At 46.6% G+C, this 22,561-nt stretch overlaps 2 protein-coding genes across 5 annotated transcripts in view; one reads left to right on the plus strand and one right to left on the minus strand.

Annotated features, from left to right (window-relative positions):
* The window catches only part of LOC119161551 (uncharacterized), a 341,964-nt gene that overhangs the window by 254,754 nt on the left and 64,649 nt on the right, over positions 1-22,561 (minus strand). The window lies entirely within an intron of this gene.
* LOC119175584 (glutathione S-transferase Mu 1) lies at positions 9,951-14,887 on the plus strand. 2 transcript variants are annotated; one of them, XM_037426495.2, is made up of 3 exons: positions 9,951-10,250; positions 12,980-13,386; positions 14,410-14,887. In XM_037426495.2, exons 2-3 carry the CDS (start codon positions 13,016-13,018, stop codon positions 14,783-14,785), a joined length of 747 nt encoding a protein of 248 aa, XP_037282392.2. In that variant the 5' UTR covers positions 9,951-10,250; positions 12,980-13,015; the 3' UTR covers positions 14,786-14,887. The 2 variants fall into 2 exon arrangements, with proteins under 2 accessions (XP_037282392.2, XP_037282387.2); XM_037426490.2 differs by having other exon boundaries at positions 10,017-10,223.

Consider the following 22,561-nt stretch of genomic DNA (forward strand, 5'->3'; position numbering starts at 1 on the left):
CACCCAAATCTGAGCACACGGGCCTACAACATTTCCGCCTTCATCGGAAATGCAGCCGCCGCAGTCGGGATTCGATCCCGCGACCTGCGGGTCAGCGACCGAGTAGCTTAGCCACTAGACCACCGCGGCGTAGCTGCAAATAAAAACGAATGCGACCAAAGGGAAACAGTTTGCCGGCGGCCCTGCAATCACAACACCACTGTCAAATTCAGGTACCGGACGAGCTCAGCCTCACCGATCTAAGCGGGACTGCAATGACTCGAATCGAAGCTATTTCTTTCTTCGAGCGGCGAGCCCTGAGCGTTTTCGCCGCACACATACATTAACACTCGCTTCGAAAGTCGTTTAGAGTGCGCTGATAGCTTAGCGTTCGGTTCATGCAATGGTAATGTTGCGGCGCGTGTCGCTGGCCTGTTGTGCGCGTATATGTGCAACATGTGAGCGTCGTGTTTACGCATGGAGTAGAGCAATTAGCTCTAAGGCGACTTCCTCCAACAAAAAAGAAAGTTTCGTCTTTTTGGGTAATGGTTGTTTCTTGAGTCACTGCTATACACATTATCAGTGACGTCGCGCGCCTATAGGCGAGCGCAACGACTATCAGTTATTAAAGCTGCTTAGAGCGACCATGACCTATAGGCTGAAGTCGTCTAAAGGCCGCATATGGAAAAGTTGAAGTACATGATTGTTTTTTTTACTTCTTTACGACAGCCCCTTGAAGGCTTTGGAAATCCGTTAGGCGTTTAATGAGCATTCGAGCGTCCTTATGTGGTTTCAATGCAATTGTCGCTTTTCTCACTATGTGGGCATTGTGTGTAGGTACGTACCATCCTACACGATTAAGCAAATCGCCACGAGACAATGTTACTAATTGAGTTTTTAAAAAAGAAACGAGTTGACTCAGAGATGCGCTAGTTTCGAGAATTAAGTATTAGGTCACAGGCTCAGCAAAGGGCTGGCTTCAAAGGGAAATTCTTGAGGAGGGCCAGGTTAACTATATATGTGTATCAGAATGCTATCGCTACACTAGATAGTGAAGGAATTAATAAGAATTGTTAAGGTTTGACGTCCCTTAGCCATGATATGATTACGTGAGATGCCGTTTAGAAAGGCTCCGGAGCTTTACCCATCCTATGTTCAACTCACCCCTCTAGCATTTCGCATCCATCTATAGATGCAGCCGCCATGGCGAGCGCTTGATCTCTTGAGTTTTAAGTCAGCGGTCACGCACTGAGTAAGACTGAATCGCGTTTTCACGCAACGGTGAAGAAATTGCGGTTCTCTTCTAGCAGTTTAATCGTATGGCTGATTCAATAAGCACAACCCCTACAAAACTATCCTTCTCTAAGCTTGTATCTTACTTCCCTGCGATATATTTATGTGCTCTTTCCGGAGTTTAGATTGTATCGTTGTCACAGCGCTTGCGCATAAGCTTTCTTCTTTGCGCGCTGCTCTTTGTGTGGTCAATCGGGAACCACCGCAACAATGGTCGATTTTCAGCGACTCCAGGGCTGCCCTACAATCTGTGCTCTCAGCACTGCGTCGCGGCCCGTACGAACAGCTTGTTTTCGAAATTCGATGCCTTCTCCACACTTTACTCGAGAAAGGGCATCATGTGACGCTTCAATGGCTGCCAAGTCATTGCGGCATCATAGGGAACGAACATGCCGATACTGCCGCGCGGGCAGCCCTTGAAGGAACACGAGAAGAAGCCATACCACTTTCGAGGACTGATGCTGCCAGTAATCTTCGACGACTTGCGCGTGAAATCACGTTTTCACTATGGTGCCCACCAAGCATCGACATGAATCGTCAACACCACCTGTCCTCTTTGATGGCTTTCCGCATGCCCACTGGACTCGACCGAAGAGAAGCCACCCTACTTCATCGCTTATGGCTAGGAGTGGCATTTACAAAATCTTACTCCTTTGTCATAGGAATGGCCGACAACGCTCTCTGCGATGCCTGTCATTGCGAAGAGACGCTACACCACATCCTGTGTGACTGTCCATTGTATGAAATCCAGAGACAGTCACTGGCGTCTGCTTTTGCGCGCATCGACAACAGCCAAATGTCTGTGGACACTATTCTGTCAAGTGCCCGAGAGAAGACACTGCAACAGAAGGCGACGAAAGCTCTGTTGAAATTCCTACGCCACACCGACTTGAACAAGCGACTGTAACAGCAATGTCACACACCGTTAAAAACAAGACTGGACTATGACTGAGTGTGCGTGCATGTGCTGCCGAATGTGCTGTTTCTATCTTCCCTCTCTGCTCTCTTTCATCTCCCCCATCCCTCTCCCATGCGCAGGGTAGCAAACCGGCTGCCTATAGGCTGGTTAACCTCCTTGCCTTTCTTTTCCCTCTATTTTCCTTCCTTCCTTCCTTCGTAGAATTAAATCACTTAGAGGTGAGCGCCTTTCCTGTCAAATGTAAGAACCGCTTCTGCCCTCCCCTGAGCAATACAAAGTGCTTGCACGTGGGTGGCAAAATACATTGTCGAGTACCAACCGGCTCATTCCGCGCAAGACTGCGTTTGTCACGCGACAAGGCACATTGTCCAGTGATTCACTAAATCATGCAAGCGTGCGCTAATACAAGTGCGAGAGAGGAGCACGCAGCAGGTGGTGGGTAACAGAGAAAAGGGAGAGGAGGGGGGTCAGCCCCGAATGCGGGCACCACGCCTCGCGGTCAAGTGCGGCGCTGCTATTGTCTTCGCAGAAGAGCGGCGAGACGGCGATGGTCAGCGAGGGTCAAGGCTGAATCGGGCGAGCCCTTTAAACGGCGCAACCTTCGGAGGGCTTTCGGCTCGCATCTCGCTCGGCCATCGTCATTCCCTCGGCATTCTATGAAGCGAGTTGTTATTCGGCACGAAAACGCTGACGCCACTTACGAATTCTCCGGAAGAAGGCATTAAAAAGGTATAACACAGATGAGTTACATACAGAAGTGCGGCGCGTTTCCTTCGTGACTTCGAGGTGCAGAGTCGGTGGAACAGTGGCAACGGTGCGCTCGGCTTCCGACCAGAAGGTCGCGGGTTCGATCCCGGCCATGGCGGTCGCATTACGATGAAGACGAAGTGTTAGAGGGCTGTGTACTGAGCCATGTCAGTGCACGTTAAAGAACACCCAGATGGTCGAAATTTCCGGAGTCCTCCACTATACGACGTCTCACATAATCACATGGTGGTTCTGGGACGTTAGACCCCATTTTATTATTATTATTATTATTATTATTATTATTATTATTATTATTATTATTATTATTATTATTATTATTATTATTATTATTATTATTATTATTATTATTGAAGTGCACAGTGCCGATTCACTGACCGAAATGCCAAAGCTGTGGTGATTCAAACGTTTAGAAAGGCGCAGTCTTTGAAGCCAGTAGCAGTTGCTTGTTCAGTTACTGCCCCGGGGAAACAAAATAATTTGAACGAACGGCGCTTAAATAAGCTCGTCTGTATTGAACAGAACTCGCCAAACATCGTAACTAAATTGTCAATTTTTTTTTCTAGGCCTCCTTTTCAAGTCAAGAGAGTTGTCATCGGTTCCTGAGGCTGTGCGACCAACAGTACGTGAGAATTTATCTTGTTCTTTTTTATAACTATATCATACGCGGCATGAACATTGAGTGCATTCTATGGGAACGCGATGTTTGGGTCATATTTTCATATCTATGTCTCAGTGTGTGTAGATAGTGCATGTATATAGAATTTCTTTAGTAGTGTGAATGTGAAATGATACACCGACCGAAAAGAACAAAATGTACACTTGATCTTTCGGCTCCACATATCAAAGCCTTGCTCATAATCATATTGTGAACAAGGCTCCCGTATGGGGAGCTAACACATCGTGCAGTTCGTTTTTCGTAGTCGGTGTATCTTTTCGCGTTTACACTATGCTTTCCCACAGACAGATACGTTGCTGTTAAATTTGAATCGCTTTCTTTCTGTTTGGCTTGGGCATTAGGTGGGGATGGGGGCAGAAGGAGGCGAAGTTATCAAGGTAATAACACCGACCTATCCACCTACCCCCGATCCTTTTTTTAGTCTACACACATGCTACAGTGAGGTTGAAGATTGCAGCGCTATAGAACAGCCCAACATTGCATACGTTGCTGCTATAGACTTGAATGTTCATCACTTGCAGGGCGCAGCCATTGTTGCTGGGGTGAGGGGGGGGGGGCTGCTGATTACGTAGAACGGATGACAGACAACGCTATAGCATCAAGCCTGTTATGATCACACGATAACCACCAGCGTTTGCTCACTATCAGCTGTGACATAACCATTCAGCAGCACTAAGTATACCCTGGACTCACCGACTGATCACGACTGATTCTTGCTCTATATAAACGTGGGTGTGAGAGTAAAAATGGTCCGTTCTGTATTACGCAAACTAATTTGAAAACGCAAGGCTTTAAACTAGTGATTTGCGCAGCCATGCAAGCTTGCAAAAGAACGGTGCATGCGAAAGGTGCGCAAGCAGCAGACGACGTCTATCGGGTACTTCCTGCATTGCATTCGGCACCTATAGAGATAATACATTCACGTATAATTAAACGACGTAGTTGACCCATATTTCAACAAAGTATACGAATGTGGTCGCGCTGCTATTATTGTGTTTCGAATATTGCTTATTTTATATATATGTATGCACAAGTTCGTGCGGTAGAAAAGAACACTGATACTGTAAGCGGATGGGCTCATTTAAACGGCACACGGCAGGGAGGCCTTTGGTCGGTGGAACTGACACAGGGGAAAACATTTCTTTGTTTAATTAGAACGAAAGGCTTAGGAAGCGACTCTTTGTAATTGAAAATCGCGGAGAGACGCTGCGTGATTAAAGTGCCCTTCGCATACTTCGGGATCGATAGCAGCCGCTTTTAATTAAAATGAGAACTTCGAAGTTACCCAAGCGACCTTTGAAAGGGGAGTATAATGCAAACGGCGGCGCCCATTCAGGCTTGCTTTTTGTTTATTCAACAAAATTCCATTTTTTCATAAATTAAGTTTTTTTATTATATTTTCATCCAACTTCGTGGTGGGCGGGCAGTTACTCTCTGTACAGCGAGTAATGGTGATACAAAGACTTTGATGGTGGTCTAAGCATGGCGATTGTTGCGATCGTGGTTGTCGTATAGTTTACTGAAACTTTTTTGTTGGGCTAGTTGGTAGAAGAAACACCAAGGACACAACCTACATGGACGAAAAAAGAAGGCGACAGGATAGGGCATCCTATATGCTTCCCTTTTTTCTCTCAAAGTGTTGCCGTGGTGTTTGTCATTGTCGCTGCGGTTGTCGTCGTCGTCGTCGTCGTCGTCGTCGTCGTTGTTGTTGTTGCTGTTGTTGTTGTTGTTGTTGTTGTTGTTGTTGTTGTTGTCGCCGTCGTCATCACCGCCACCGCCGCCGTTGTTGTGGTTGTCGTCAGTATTGCTGTCGTTTGCGCTGCCTTATTTTCCTAATATAACGGCATTCAGATGAAATCAATAGTCGGCTCAGCTTCTCGGGCTGAAATTCGTCTGTAGCCTTCGTGGGAACACTATAGCTGGTCAGGCTGAGAGAACGTCGGAACGAGCTGAGTTTTCGTTCGTAACCTGATGTTGGACACGGATGCATGGACTCAGTCTGACCTGCTTTAGACAAGGCGCATGGAATCGGCATCAAGTCCTGCGAGCAGAGCACGGGAACTGTTTCCTATGAAGGCATATACCTAGTTAGGGCTAAATAAATGAAAAAAAAAAGAACGACGTTGGACGAGACAAACAGACATGATGCAGGGATAAATTGTTTTTTTTTTGCGCTGCTTAGATGTTGTCTTAAAATATGCCAATAACTTCAATTAGCCTAAGTCAACTTCATCATGCTTTTCAGATCCTTCACTCTGTTTATTTCCGTCCCATCCCGACGCTCGGCGTCACTTTAATCTCAACCCATCACAGAGCCACAGTTCCGTCGGGCAATCCTTGATCTCATCCTTGATCTCCTTGATCTTTGATCTCCTTGATCCTTGATCTCCTTGATCTCAATTCGCTTTCTGACTCGACCCGCTCACGCGCTGTGTTCGTCTTCAAAAGAGTGAGAGCAGTTTACAGATCGTTGAATGTTCAACGCACATGTGTTAATGAGAACAACGAGGTTGGCGTTTAGATAGACTAACGGTACTTGGTTGACCGACCGACCAACTGACTTATTGATTGATTGATTGATTGATTGATTGATTGATTGATTGATTGATTGATTGATTGCTTTCAGCGCCACATAATACATTCTCTGTTGTCGCGGGAGTGCTCCCGCATGTAATCTCCATCACTTGACGTTCTCTGAGGAATACACACAAACCTCGTCCCCCCCGTATGGGCGCTGCCTTATTCCGAAAACCAAGATACACGTTACGGCAATGCAAGGAAGCGCACCCACGACCTCGTTTTCGACAGCAGGACGCCATTTGCCACACAAACGACGCGCGCCCGGTTCGCAAAGCCCGAAGAATAAAAATACGATCATATGTGAGAAAGAAAAAACAAAGAAAGTAACAAACAAACGCGCCTGTCAGACTAGAAAGAGCTCGGTCTCTCTCATTACGTCCGCCCACTCAAGCCCACGTCGCGCCGAAAGTAAAACAAACAGTGTGTCGTCATGCACGGCGCGTGGCATATAGAGAGGCCATGCAGAGCGATGCCCACTCTTCGTCGAGGGCAGTGCATACAGCGTCCCATAATGGAAGCAAAGCGAGGCGGCTTTCCCTTTTCTCCATTGACTCTGTAGTGAGTTCCTGTCCACATATTTTTTACTTTTATGTAAGCGCGTTTCTTTTTTCTTCTTTTTTTCGTACGCTTTGCATGGGCGTAGTTGCGCAGGAGTCAGTCAATCCCGATTACGCTCATTGCGGGCTCTACGTCTACATACACTACGATCGCGGTCGAAAGAAAAGAAACAAGACGAGAAGGCTTCTCTTCCTTTTTTCCTTTGTTTCTGTCTCTCTTGTCTTTTTTTTTTGTTTTTTTGTTCTATGAGTCGCGCTCACGACAGCAGTATACGATAGACCGAAGCTGAAAAGGCTATATTATATAAAGCAAAAAGACGGCTAGCGAGTACCGATAACTTGAAAAAAAAAGCATGCGTTTCCCAAAATTTAAATTGTTGATGATGACGGATATAGAACTCGATGTGAAGAAACATACCCTGCCGAAGGATACAAAAGGGATACAGGACGATCTTTGTAGTTCTTTCTTTTGTTACCTTTTTTTTCTGCGAGCCTGAGATCTTATCTTGGCTTTTTTTTTTTCGAATACAAGCACTGATTCCCACTCCTATACCCACACCCTCATGAAGCTATTCTTATGTTGTTAGGGCTGTATTTATGATGACTGTGTGCATGCTATGAGCATAATTGCATCGGGGACGGCTTTCAGCTCTCCCATAGTACAGTATCAAGTACTGTAAATCGTTAAACCTTTTTTTCTAAACACACAATCCTGTTCTTTGTTTCATAATTTACCCATAGTTGGATGCTTTTTGTGTGCAGTATCGCAAAACGGTATCGATGGTTTCGACCTTCTTGCATTAACGCGATAGCATTAAAGAGCTTCCCTCCGCCTGCTTCACATAACGTCGATTGCCAGGTTCGTGGGATCCGCCGATATTTTTTTAATAAGAGTTTTTACCACTACCACCACCTTAACATCGACCTTCAGGGTATGAAAACAGTTCATCATACCATAACACTCTTATGAACTGCCCTATTTTCCCAGCCCCTAGCTATATACACTTTTACTGTATAACGAACCACGCGAGCCTTCATTGCCCCGCCGCGGTGGTCTAGTGGCTAAGGCACTCGGCTGCTGACCCGCAGGTCGCGGTATCGAATCCCGGCTGCGGCGGCTGCAATTCCGATGGAGGCGGAAATGTCGTAGGCCCGTGTGCTCATATTTGGGTGCACGTTAAAGAACTCCAGGTGGTCGAAATTTCCGGAGCCCTCCACTACGGCGTCTCTCATAATCAAATTTTGGTTTTGGGACGTTAAACCCCACATATGAATCAATCAATCAATCAAGCGAGCCTTCATTGAGAGACAGGGGGGACGACCTAACGCGCGATTGGCCGTATAAAACACGCTTCATTCGTTCAGAAAGGTGCCTATAGGGCCCACAGTACTGAATGCAACCACACTGACTCTAAGCAAAGTATAGGGCGCTGCTTATTGATGGCCGTTGACACGTGACCTTTTGAAAATTGTACCACCTTCCCCTTCCCGAGCAGTAGCAAAGTTTATCGGCTGCCGAGGGCTGATACTGCAGTGTGCAGACGGGGCTCAAAGCAGGGATTGATTACTGCGCTTGACAGTATATTTACGCGGCACGTGTGAATCACAACGTTTCACTTGCGATCGGTGGGGAGCACCTAATTAAATCGCCATGTGGTTCCTTCATTTTCATTTTCGTGGAAACCGGAGAGACATGCCGCAAAGCGAGCCTGTAGCAAATGTGTTTGAATGCGATGAGAGTTAATACCCACAAGGTATAAGACAAATAGAACTTACATTTAACAACTTATAGTTATAAAAAATAAAAATCACGCGCGCTCTGTGTGTGTGTGTGTGTGTGTGTGTGTGTGTGTGTGTGTGTGTGTGTGTGTGTGTGTGTGTGTGTGTGTGTGTGTGTGTGTGTGTGTGTGTGTGTGTGTGTGTGTGTGTGTGTGTGTGTGTGTGTGTGTGTGTGTGTGTGTGTGTGTGTGTGTGTGTGTGTGTGTGTGTGTGTGTGTGTGTGTGTGTGTGTGTGTGTGTGTGTGTGTGTGTGTGTGTGTGTGTGTGTGTGTGTGTGTGTGTGTGTGTGTGTGTGTGTGTGTGTGTGTGTGTGTGTGTGTGTGTGTGTGTGTGTGTGTGTGTGTGTGTGTGTGTGTTGCTTTTTAGATCAGAAGAAGCGTCACCGAACGAGAAGCCTGGGCTTGTTCTGCGAGCCTCTCTCTTGGGACAATCATGTAGATAAGCTCAGCAGTGACATTAGCAAAGTAGTAGGATCTATATGTAAAACTAGTAGCCTTATACCTCTACCACTGAAGAAGGCAATGTACAACGCACCTTTCTAGTCAAAACTTAGTTATTGTGCATTAGGCTGGGAAACAACCACTTGTAAAAAGTTACGACAATTTAATAAAACTGCAAATAAAAGGTAATGAGAAGTTTCGAAAACTATGATGGTAGGCCACGAGACTTACCCACACAATCATTTTAATAAACATTCATTGATGTAAGCAAATCAAATTTACTATTATAGATTGCTATTGCTCATAAAAAGCAGAAACTTCCTATTATTTGTACACCAATTTTATCTCCACGGTGTCAGTTATGCCATAAACAACAATGCCACCACTTACACGAACGAACTACGGACGCCAGGACCTACAATATTAAGTAGCCCGGGTATATAACATTGTGAGGAATGACATAGACCTTTACGCACTCTGTTTCAAACAATATGCAAAACGCTTTCTCTTACATTCTACGATAACTTATCAATGACACTTTATACACTGTTTATACATTTCTTTTTCACTGTTTTTATTACTCCAGTTTCAATCTTCATTATTTAATGCATTAGGATACATAATCTTGAACTGTTTGAATGATGCGTTTTTTTTTTTTCATGAAGTGTTTTGCGTGATATGTTTCGTTTCCTTGGAGTCTTTTCATGATATTTTTTATGAAACGGTTCAAAGCCATCGCGCATGAAATAGGTCCCACGAGGAAACACGCCGGCGGCATTCGGGCAACGACCAAAGCATTGCGACATCTTCCGCTGCAGCCGTGTCTGCCCCCAGCTGCTTGCAGCGATCGCGTCGACCTTGGTCTAGCAGGAAGGTCCGTCAAACGAGCCTCCATGGGCGAGGGCACCACAGTAAAAAGAGGTGCGTCTAGTAGCCTTCTCGTCGTCTCACACACACGGGCCGATTGTTCCGAGAATACAACTGTGCCCAGTCTCGAACACCGCCGACGGTTTGCGGCGCGAAATTCATGAACGTCGGATAAGAGGTTATCTACGAGGAGGTAGGGAACGGACTATAGAGACCCATACGAAATCGACGGTGGCCTCTCGTGTAGAGACGGTTTGCTGAGTGGGAGCCCCTTGATAAGGAACACTGCTCGAGTGAGGCGAAAAACGGCCTCGGAGCGGCAAAGAAGCTGGGCGGAGGTTCGACGTTGCCACTGGGAACGTAAGGTAACATTTGTTCCAGTGTCGAGTTGGGTAAGTTGTTCTTTACGCCTGTGAAATATTGAAGTGCGGGGGACAAATGCATGTTGTATACAAACGAATGGGTGTCGGTAGTTATGTGCTCTTTATGTTCTCTATAGCAGAATGTATTGTTTGATGAACTACATGCTCTACAGGTAGTGGATTCTGTACCTGGGCCCCGTCTGCCAGCGCACACTTGCCTTTTGTTCAGTCATCTCTCTATCTCTCGTGTATGTGCTCGTGTGTGTGCTTGTAAGACATTGTCAGAGTGAAATAACGTATGGCCAGGAATCGCAGACATGGCGGAAGTTGAGGAAGTGTCCAACCAGGTGTCATCACTGGGTTGAAAATTGTGCCCGCGCTGCGCCGGCCAAAGCAGTGTATATAAAATTTTATATATCTATCTATAATTTATTCTTGCCGTCGGAGTTCCAGGTAGTTAATTTCTTTTTAAGGGGTTTTTAAAGTCGTTGTACGATGGAAAGCACGAGGAAGTGTGACTTAACGAGAACATAAAAAGGAAACAAAGATACAGCGTCCACGCGTTTTATCCAGGTTGACGTAACTTGTATATATCACATGATCATTTTACTTCATAAGCCTGCCAGATGAACACAATACAGAGTCTATGTTTTAGGGGGGAAAAGGAAAAAGAGTTGCCGTCTGACCATGTTGGAGAGCGAGAAGACGCACAACTACTCTTAAAAGGCACATAAACGCGCAATAAGAAAAACATAAGGCAGCAGAACGAAGTGTCGAGATGGCAAATTGTAGCTACAAAAAGCAAAGTGCTAGGAATTTCTGTAAGATCCTCGCACCAGAATGGCTCTCTTCTCAAGAAACTAATCAGGCGCTCATTCCCCTGAAAATGACACAATGATATCAAAGGTCTACCCTTAAAGACGCGTTGGTGAAAGACTATCTTTGAAAATACAAAACGCATCTTAACAATGTTTTCACGTGGTTCTGACGATGAAGAAGGCAACACGCAGTCGGTGAAGATTAAACGCTTTATTGGGCGAACTTGTGCTCCATGTAAGAGAAGTAATACTCTAGTCTCAATGATAACACAGTATCGCAACTAATGAGTGCGATAGGAAGAAATTAAAATATCCCATGAAGAACGGCAAGCAGCTCGATACTTTTGGCACGTCGCTACAGCACAAATAAGGACGCTCTTTTTAAAATAACGCATATAGAATACATCGGGCAAGTGTGAACTAATAACCAATCGTCACAGTTATTACGTATTTGTATGTTTGAAAAAAAAAACGCTAAACATGTCCACAATGCAAAACCGAAGCTGTTTTTTTTTTCCTTCGAGGAGGGGGGGGGGGGGGGCGAAGCTCTTTAAGCCGTGGGTCGTGCTTCTCGATGTATGTAGTTGTAGGTAACCACCTCTCGTTTAGTTCTTTGAATGCCCGCTAGATGGCGGCACCTGTAGATAATGAATCTATGATGAAAAATGCGAGATGGTGGTACTTAAATGGAGTGTTCACTAGACGGACGGATGTATGGATGGAAGGACGGACGGACAGACGTACGGACGGACAGACAGACAGACAGACAGACAGACAGACAGACAGACAGAAAACTCACGGTATACCGATAAAACCCTCCGAAGCTTCGCCCCACTCATCATTATTCACTCCATCGATATGGTGATTTTTTTTTGTTAACTGCGCCATGAGCAATCACCCCTTTGCGTCTCCTGCCACGCGTGGCATTTGACCCCTAATGGCCCTCATGCTTCTTTTATTTGTATTTTTCTACATCATGCATGAGCAGTACAGAAGGGGGCCACGTTTTCTTGCACGTTTTAAGGGCTGGTTTCAGTTTAAAAGAAAATGCGAAACTCTTGGTGATAGAAAGTACGCTCAAGCTGTTCTGACATCTGCGTACCGCGAGCGCTAAATGGTGCGTATGAATATCTCGCCATTATATCACCGGCACAAGCCAGGCGCATGGCTGTGTTGGCTAGCGCAGCGGGCTGCGGTGCGACGGGTCATTGGTTCAAATTTGTAATTTGTTAAGGGCGAAGCTCCCTACAGGGTGTGGGTCGTTCCCTCGTAATGGTATGTTGTAGTTGTAGCTAATTCTAGTTAGTCTTAAGAATTGCTCACTAGATGGCGTTGTGTGTAATGTCCTTGCAAATAATATCACTAGATGGCGCTAGTGGTTTTCGTATAGTTGACGATTAAAGATGATAGCGCTTTTATAATGAGAAATTCTTAGCATATCCACGGAGTGAATTATGACGAGTGAAGTGAAACGTCCGTCCATCTGTCTTTCCCACGGACACTCATGTCTTAAAGTGCAGCTAAAAACGCCGATCACAGACGTTGGTTGCTGGTAATGTGATCGCCGGCGGGGTACTTCGTCTTACGTGAATGATTTAAAATTGCAGTGTTGTTGCTGGGGCTCACCTTAGCTCGGAAATAAACTAGACTACTTCTGTAGCTCAATAAACAATTGTATCGGGCCAGTTGGTAAGGATCCATCTTGCTAGGAAGCGCAGCCACTATTAGAAAGAAGCGCTTGTGTTGTGTGTACTTCTGTAGAGCGTGAAGTCTTATCACAATAGTCCAAAACAAGTGAGAAGTTTCTCAAGCACTGTGGCGCGACCGTGTGTGTCTTGTGGTGAGAAGAGTTTTTTGTAAGCGCTAGCCCATCACATGAAGATTAATGAGACAAACACGCGATTCAATATGTCATAAGGTCACTCTTATCGATATTCGCAGAGTGACAGGTTGTAAGACCGAATCGGAGTCGTCATCATGCCTCCTAGCAAAGACCAGAAGGCCAAGGTGGTCCTGGCATACTGGGCCGGCATTCGGGGCATCGTGGAGCCCATCCGGTACATGCTGGAGTACGCCGGGGTGCCGTACGAGAACAAGACGTACCCGTTGCTGGACAAGCCCACCAAGGAGGAGTGCAAGGTCGCGTGGCTCGAAGACAAGGCGGCGCTGGCCGCGCAGGGGTTCGGCTTTCCCAACTTACCGTACCTTGTGGACGGGGAGGTCAAGATGGTGCAGAGCTTGGCCATCATGCGCTACCTGGCGCGCAAGCACGGTCTCGCCGTGCCGGACTCCAAGCCCGTTGAGGCTGCCCGTATCGAAATGCTCGAGGCGCAGATCAACGATCTCAGGTGTGTACTCAAATTGAATGGGGACATGGAAACTCACTTGAGATTATCCTAGCTTGACGGTTAACAAACTGCGCTATGCGGTTACTGCAAATCACAAAGTTATGGAGAAGACACGAAACGATGTGGACACCACAAGCACTAACTATCAACTGAATTTATTGAAGAAGAACTTGAAGGTAAGAAGACTTCCAGGAAAGATCAGTTTGCGATTAAGGGGGGGGGGGGCAATCTTGCTGAACTGTCTTCAGGTGCTGCAAGTGAGGTGACTATCATTACGAGATGTGGCGATGGCTCAAAGTTCTTTCCGAGTGTTCTGATTCAAAATTGCTATGTGTGGATTCTGATGAAATTGAGTTCCGTCGGGGTTAGTGGAATGGAGCTTGAGCTGACGCATGCTCTTTCATGATACGATATGTGAAAATACTAAATAACCCAATAGCTCACTTTTGCTCGCTTAGTTTCACCACGCTTGGGTTAGGTTCCACCGCATGACAACGAATAGGTCCCAGGGATAGTCGGCAAAAGCTGATTCATAGCTGTGTTTTACGCGTAGTGGGAAGGGGGGGGGGGGGGTCAACCACAATCACAATTTGTAATTTAGTGCGACTTTTCAAAGTAGCCGCAACAAAGCCCAACGAGAGCGGCTTGCGTTGTATGACAGACCAGGTATGACAGAACCCTGGGATTTCGTTCTCTGTGTGGTGGCAGTTATCTCCCTTTTCTCTGAGACTAGCACCTCTATAGGATGTTTAAAATCAGCTTTGTTGCACTAGGCAGATAATCCGCGTTTAGATTACGTGAGCCCTGAGGTCCGGCATTTTGCGATTAAGTTGAGTACACGTGGACTCTTTAATTTCTTTAAACAGCAGGTTGCATCGGATTTCTCTTCCTGCGCGTTGTGCGCACGTCATTGGCTTATCGAAACGTTGGTGAACGCAGCTTGTGTATTTGCATATATATGTTCCTATATCGCCCGATTCCTGACCAACAGAGGCCACTCACGGATAAAAACTCTTCGTGCAGATGGAACCTAATCAACTACAGCTTTGACGACTACTTCGCGACCGTCATGAGGAACTTCGCCGACGCCCTGCCTGGACACGTGGAGGCGCTGTCGAAAAGCCTGGGCGATTGCAAGTGGCTTGCCGGTGACCAGCTGACCTACGTGGACTTCATGCTCTACGAACTGCTCGACCAGTTCGCACTCTTCAAGCCGGGCTGCCTGCAAGAGTACGCCAACCTGAAGGCGTACGTGGAACGGTTCCGCCAGCTGAAGCCCATCAAGACGTACATTTCCTCCGACAAGTTCAAGCCTTGGCCCTTGTTCATGAAACTAGCCAAGCGCTGGGGAGGCGGCGAGCCTCCGGCAAACCTCGTTGATAAGACGGCAAAAGTCTGAATGAGGCTCTTCTATTTGCATATCTATATCTCCTCTTCTTCAAAAGGACACCTTGGTAATGTTATCAGAAATTGTATAATAAACTGATATGGTTTCACCGTATGGGATGTTCCCACTCAAAACCAGCAAGCGAGGTTAACTATCCGGTTTTATTTGTACTGAGGAATCGTATGGACCGAAAGTTGAGAAGAGAGAGAAAAAAATATTTCAGGGTCCCTTAAGGATTTGGGTAAGAGGGCTCGAAGTCGAAAGTCTTTTTTTTTTTTGTCTTATTCTCAGACGTGCTGAGCCTGATCCTATACAGCTGATTCCCCCTTCCGAAAGCATTATGCACCTGTAGTGGTTCTGGATGAAAGAAACGATCGAAGTACACCCACGAAATAAAACTTTGAATTGGCACTAAATAGCAAAATTGTGTACATATGTATCTATTAGGCGAATATGAACTGTCATGTGAGGTGAAATGACCTTATGTGTGGAACATACGAACCTATTAGCTGTATATGAACTGAGTTGTGAAATATGACTATTGTGTACTTTCACGTCGTATATTGTAGTCTCGCATATTGTGCCCTTAATGTTAATCTTACGGCATATCTTTGCTACTATAAGAGAAAAGGAGTAGCCGGTGCCACCATAATGGCACCAACCTCTCCTATTTCATCATTTTAATTAAAGAAAAGAGTGAAGCCATTTTTTGTGTATCAGTAAAGTACAACTTCACAATCCCCAAAACAATACTCTTACCGGGACATGAAGCTCGGTAAGCGAAAAAACACGCGAAAAGAAAACGTGGGTGGAGACGATATATACTGTGAAGTTCCCGCACCAAACGTCATGACGTCGTAAATGTTGAAGGCATCTACTTGGTCTTACATAGCTTCTACTCGATAAAAATGAAGTACCTTGTCTGCTGTGCGTGTCTTAGATTTAGCATGAGAAGTTTCGGAAAATTTGATTGAGCCAGTGTTGTGAGAATACGAAAAGTAATTCTGAAATTTCTAACGTAACGCGCAGAGATTTCGGTGCGAATTTTTTTAAATAGATCTTCAACCAAAATTTTCTCCGTTAATAACGAACTTATGATAGTGAAAAAATATGTCATTAGAGTTCTCAGCGTGAAGTTTATCAATCTAAGCTAAGTCATTGTTCCTCTTTAGTGTCTCTTTAAAAAACAACTTGCCGGCTTGCGTATGGAGGCCGAGACGTGCTTCTGCATAGTCTCCTGGACGGGATTTATCAAAAGCTTTCTACACCTCATCTCTTTTCTAATTGCTTCCACTTTTGACGAAGCGGAGATATAATGTAATAACGTCGCAAATCTTGGTGATCTGCGGTGTCAGGCCGCATGTCGTCATGAATAAGTGAAAGTTTTCACTACCGGTCACAGAATGATGACGACATCGCGCGATGATTAATTTCGTCACTCAAGTTGGTGCCGAAGGTTAGTGTTCGCGTTTGATGAGGCATCTAAGGTTTTCGCCTTAATAAATTACGTCCATATACTTCACTTCCTCATTCAGTCTCGAAGCTTTCACAACCCAGTCGAAGGATATTAATTTATCAGTCTATCAAAAGCACAATAAAATTAAGTCGCTGCTTTTGTCACGGAAATGCAGCGACTGCATGCAGCGTATACGCAGAAATGGAAAGATAAGGCGAACAAGTACAAGCAAAGAAAAATTCGCCCTGCATGGGAAGCAAACGCCCATCGTCCACGAAGAGCAAATATCTCCCCCTCCACGCCCACCCTCCTGGGGGGAGGCAGTGATTTTTTATTAGGAAAAATGAAACACGAGCCCCGCAACCGCCTGCATCAAAGTGCGACACCTCATGAGTACTATAGCTCACAGGAGAAGGCATAAGGATGAATTAATAAATGAGATAAAGAGAAAAGTGAAAATAGAGAGAACAGTAAAAGATCAGGAGACGATTAGAGAATTCCGCTGATGGGGCTCCGGTCAGAGAGCGGTTGCCGATGAGAGGGCCTCACGGACGGGACAACTGTCAGCCACGAAGCCCCACCGAGGTGTGTAGAGTGGCTAAGGTGCTTGGCTGCTGACCCGCAGGTCGGGGGTTCGAATCCCGGCTGCGGCGGCTGCATTTCCGATGGAGGCGGGAATGTTGTAGGCTTGTGTGCTTAGATTTGGGTGCACGTTAAAGAACCCCATGGGTGGTCGAAATTTCCGGAGCCCTCCCCTAGGCGTCTGTCATAATCATATAGTGGTTTTGGGACGTTAAACCCCACACATCAATCAATCAATCAATCAATCAATCAATGTCAACCACGAAATCTGCCGAGCATCTCCAACTTCGCCTGCACTTTCCCCGGCTTGATTGTGCGTTGGTATTTGCATGATTACGGTTTATTGCAATTTATCGTGGCGGACCGCTGTCGACTAGTGACTACTGTTGAACCGAAAAGTGCGGGATCAGATTCCGGACCTACAAGTTTTGGGCTGATTGGTTCGTACCATTCAGCGAAGACATAGAGCGCACATCCCGTCCTCTTCCTCGGTGTTCGTGTTTTCTTTTTTATTGCCGATGTTTGACCTATATGGCATCAATACATATTAGACAAAATTATGGATCTTCGTTTCCTCCATAAAGCCGAGGAGGGACCTGAGGTTCCGACCGTAAATCCGTTGCTGCAAGTCAGGCTGCCAGGTGGGCTGGGGTCCTGCACGCCGCAGACGGCGTCGACGGGCCGCTTGAAGCGCAGCGCATGTCCACAAAAGGTGGCCAATGTCTGTTTTCCGCACCGGCGCGGGACAGAACGGGCTGACAGAATGAGATGCTGGAGATGCTAAAGATGCTGGAGGCTCGTACGCTAACATTAGGGCGCACGACAAAGATCCCCCAGGTTTTCTACATTTGCGGAGCACTCCACTACGGCACCTCTGATTATCATATCGTGGTATAGGGACGTATAAAATGCCCAGAGTAATTATTACCGTTGATTACAACGATAAACGTCACACTTGCCTAGCACACAAAAATCAAACAAAGCCTGTTTAGTAATCAAATCCGCAAAAAAAAAAATACCACAATGGAACAAAACCAAATGACGCCGATGAGGGTAAAACGAAGCCGAGCAAAAATAAATAAATAAAAGAAGTCTACGCAATCTTTCGCTGACCTTATGTTTGCACACACTGGAAATGGGGCTGGCCGTGCAGCTGCAAGTGAAAGCTGCGGGATACAGATGATAAACGCTCACTCTGGGGGAAAAAAAAGACACTTTCGGCGGTCAAGCCCGGCCCTGCATGCACCGAGAAGACAAATAAACAAGCGCGGAAAAACCAGTTGGGCTTATCGAACTGCGCCGTTCTTTTCGGAGCTCTGCGCTGTATAAGTATACGCTGCATGCAAGCGGACGGCGGTTGTACTTTCGCAGTTACATACGCACGAGCGAGATCGGCTATATATACGGTATTCAGCGTTGCCGAATGGCGATGAAGCCTCCCTCCTCTCCCCCGCGGCATCTGGTAAGCTGTCTGCTAAATCCAGCCCTTGTGCCGAGCATGCTCCTCGATTGTGATTAATGTTTTGTGGTTGTTCGCACGCTCGCGCCACACGAATGCTCGACAATAAAAAAAAAAAAAAAAACGTTTCACTGCGCAGTAGTATTGAGCCGTTTCCTCGCCACTTGCGTTCTGTGAATACGACTGTCTCGTCGCCTCTCGCTCGTTAGGTGCAGCGCGAGACGAAGCCAACGAATCAAACACAGATTTACATCGCTTTTTTAAAGACAATAGTCTTTCTTGGGGACCTTCGACGCAAAAATTTTGGTCTGTCTGTCTGTCTGTCTGTCTGTCTGTCTGTCTGTGTCTGTCTGTCTGTCTGTCTGTCTGTCTGTCTGTCTGTCTGTCTGTCTGTCTGTCTGTACATTTGTCTTTGTCCACACCTAACGATACTGGGTATCCTAAACGGCTCCAGATGGCACCCCAAACGGGTGGCCCCATCCGCAGCGCCCACCAATACTGCTCATGATTCAGCGTTCATACTTGCGCAATTGTCAATTAAAAAATTGGCCCCGTATCTGCATGTTACACTGCAAATGTCGTCGACAGACGACAGTATTGCGTCAGTAGAGAGGGAACAAAACGTTTATTAGATGTTCTGCGCATGAAAATCGGTGAATGGTATTCCGGAGGCGCTGCGTTGGAACGCCTCGAGCGTGCAGCAGAGGCGAACGAGCGCATAAAGTCATGTCACACGTGAGACATGAGTGCTGTCACGCAGTTATCTTGGAAAACGAAGCGCGTGGCTCTGAAACGGGCGCGCGCGCCCGTCTCAACGTGTTACGTCATTCTTCAACGTCAATCTTCAACGTGTTAGCCAAATATTTCAGGACATTTCCTTCCTCCCCCTCCTCACTTTACTGTATTGTCCTCCTAACTTACCTTGCATTAAAACTAAGATGGCACTCAAGTTAAAGTCTGTTAACATCCGCTTCATTTCTCGCGTCTTCCTTCCTGTCGCATATTGCGGGTGACAATGAACCAACACCGAGTGGCCCGATTTTCAGTTCTTACGCCAGTTAGAAACTCACTTACTCATTCCGCCACTCCTCTGACTAACTCAACGCTTGTTCATGCTGTTCCACATGCACGTTCACTGACATACTGAGAAGCACATACGCAAACAGCATGGACATCGAGTGATTGATCACCAAGTTGCCCTGCGGTCGTTTCGCCTGTAACACCTTAGTCCGGTGAGGTTTGGTTGTCGTGCGATACTATGCCGTTTTTCAGTAGCGTGTGCCGCTGACATTGATGGAAGGCTCTGTTTCTCTCTCTCACAGACAGACAGACAGACAGACAGACAGACAGACAGACAGACAGACAGATAGACAGATAGACAGATAGACAGATAGATAGATAGATAGATAGATAGATAGATAGATAGATAGATAGATAGATAGATAGATAGATAGACAGACAGACAGACAGACAGACAGACAGATAGATAGATAGATAGATAGATAGATAGATAGATAGATAGATAGATAGATAGATAGATAGATAGATAGATAGATAGATAGATAGATAGATAGATAGATAGATAGATAGATAGATAGATAGATAGATAGATAGATAGATAGATAGATAGGTATGCAGGTATGCAGGCAGACATCGCCACGCACTGCAAAGTACGCTACCTTCATCCGTCGCACAAGGTATCCTAATTAAATCGATTCCTAACTTGTTTATTCCTTTACGATATTTTTGTTTTATTTTGCTTGCTTCATATAGTCTAGTGTAGCTCAACAAAACATCACATGTTCGACAAGGTCAAACAATATGGGTTTCCTATGGCTTATAGGCCACAGGTGACAGAGATAGATGACACTCCCGAGTTCTGTCTCTTCTCTCATTCCTTCTGCCGAATAAAATAGAAACAGGGAAGTTTCTTCGGATAGTGCGTGCTAAGGCCAACCGAAAGAAAAAAAAAAGTTGACGACGAAAAGGTCGCCCCACGCTCAGATGCCAGTCTGGGCGGCACGACCCAGGTCACACAACGCGCGCCCCGTTATCGGGACCTCGCAGCGGGCGTCGTCGCGCCAATGTGTATCGGATGCGGTGCCGCGAGACATCGCGCCAGCGTAATGGGTGATCCGTCAACGCCCCGAGGCACGCCAGCCGGGTCGCGACCCCTGTCGCCGCCGCATGCCTCTTCGCTCGTTCGCGCATACGTGTTTTGGGTCGCCGCGTGCGCGTATATATTGACACTGTGAAGGCAAAGGGGGAGGCGGTGGGTGCTGCCACCACCGAGGAAAAACGGCCGCATAAAGGAAAGAGAGAGATGAAAGAGAGGAGATCAAACGCCGCCACTTTCGGCGGCGTGCTGAAGCGGGTAAATTCCGGTAGCGCCGATACAGGCAATCGCTTCTCCCGACCCCGCGCCCGCTTTTTCGTGCCGGCGAAGTGGTTGTGCCGAGGAAGCCTTGACGCTTGCTCAGGGAGTAACGCGAGGGAGAGCGGGAGGAGGCTGACAAAATTCTGCCCCCCCCCCCCCGCCACCGTAAATTTTGCCATGCCTAAACTTTTTGGGGGATAATAAAATAGTTACACGCCTTTACAGCGACCACTATATGGTAAAGTTAGTAGTTCTACACATATTCGCACCCTCAACCGGAGTCAACCCCCTTCCCCGTCGAAGAATATTCCTCGGTATGGCATTGCACGTGCTGATTACGCGAGCAATACTCTACTCGCGGACACCTTTCGTTGGCAATGAAAAGAAATAAAGCTACAGGGGCGGAGCATCTGCACATGCACAACTACGCGAAGTATAGTCCGGTATATGTCACGCGTTCTCTACCGCGGTGGGAAGTTATGGTTGTGCGCGAGCAGCATTTGATATCGGCGCAGGCGCAGCTTGGCATTCCAAGTACACGTAAAAGGCAGGGCTTTTTTCACGCGTTCAAGAACGCGAAGTGACAATAAAAATACTTTAAAACAAATATGAATATCTTCCTGGTGTGAGCTGCGTTCTGCGTCGGAGAGCTGTACACGCGAAAAATGAAGGGAGTACTTTTCATATCTCACGTAGAAAATAAGAACACAATTGTAGGACTACAATGATTAGCGGTAGGATACGCGCGGTTCGGTTATGTAGCTGCATGCATGGCCAATAAAAGTTGTCCGCGATGTACTACCCTCACTTTTCTGCGGCGGAACGCCGTCTTCGAAGCGTCAGCCGCCTGTCGGACGACTTCACGGACCCATAGTTTCGGAATAGGTGACGAACGAAACACGCGCGAAGAATGCTACACACTATATCCGTGATGCCACTCTATTTTGCCATTGTAATTTTTCGCTTTACTTTGTGGCGGCGAGATACACAATTATACCATTAATATGGATACCAGCGGGTAATAGAACCTCAGTGGTTTTACGTGTAGAACCATGATATAATTACGAGGTACGACGTGGAGAATGGCGCCGGAAATTTCGACATGCCGGTGTTCTTTAATGTGCACTGACATGGCGCAGTTAACGGGCCTCTCGCATTTCGCCAGCATCGAAATGCGACCGCCGCAGCCAAGATCGAGCCCGCGAACGTCGGGTCTAGAGCCACGAGCCATAACCACTGTACCCCACCGCGGCGGGCGGCGAAAACGATTTCGCACGAGTGAAATGCAGATTGAAAGCGCAATCAATAACCACATTCACGAATTTTCGCTGTTCAGAGCATAGAGTTTCCTTAAGTTAACTATACTCTGTTTCACCACTTTGCTTCAGCCAATGCCTCCTCGAAAAATTATGCCTAGAACGTGAGCCGCGAAAGTGCCGCCCTACCCTCAGATTTTACCCTCCCCCTCCGGTACGAAGAAAGGCGTTCGCCCCCTGCGAACACAGCAATGCTCTCACAGTTGCCTCCGAGCAGCTGTGATGTCACGTGACAGAGCAGTACCGTAATGTCACGTGACTGCGCGGTACGCAGGCGAGCGGTTCCACGCGGCGGACGGTCGCAACACGCGACAGGAGGCATGGCCTCCGAGATTTTGAGCTGGCAGAAAGCTACCGATTGAAAATAGAGCTACGTTCCAGGCATAGTTTTTCTAGGAGGCATGCTTCAGCATTTTCAAAGCTACAGGGTGTAACATAGTCATCGGCTTGTGCAGGGAAACATAGTGCCACGTACAAGTGCCTTGAAATTGACAGGGCTGGCTAGAATCGGCGTTCGTTCGGTGTGTTTTACGCTACATCGATACGTGATATGTCTGTTCTTCTTCGAATTTACTTCGTACGTATTTGATTATTTGTG

The sequence above is a fragment of the Rhipicephalus microplus genome, chromosome 3 (genome assembly GCF_043290135.1).
Source record: "Rhipicephalus microplus isolate Deutch F79 chromosome 3, USDA_Rmic, whole genome shotgun sequence".
Lineage (NCBI taxonomy): Eukaryota > Metazoa > Arthropoda > Arachnida > Ixodida > Ixodidae > Rhipicephalus > Rhipicephalus microplus.

Coding starts and splice junctions, on each gene's coding strand:
- LOC119175584 (XM_037426495.2), top strand. CDS start 13,016: ATGCCTCCTAGCAAAGACCAGAAGGCCAAGGTGGTCCTGGCATACTGG. Junction 13,387..14,409: donor GCGCAGATCAACGATCTCAG/GTGTGTACTCAA, acceptor CTCTTCGTGCAG/ATGGAACCTAATCAACTACA.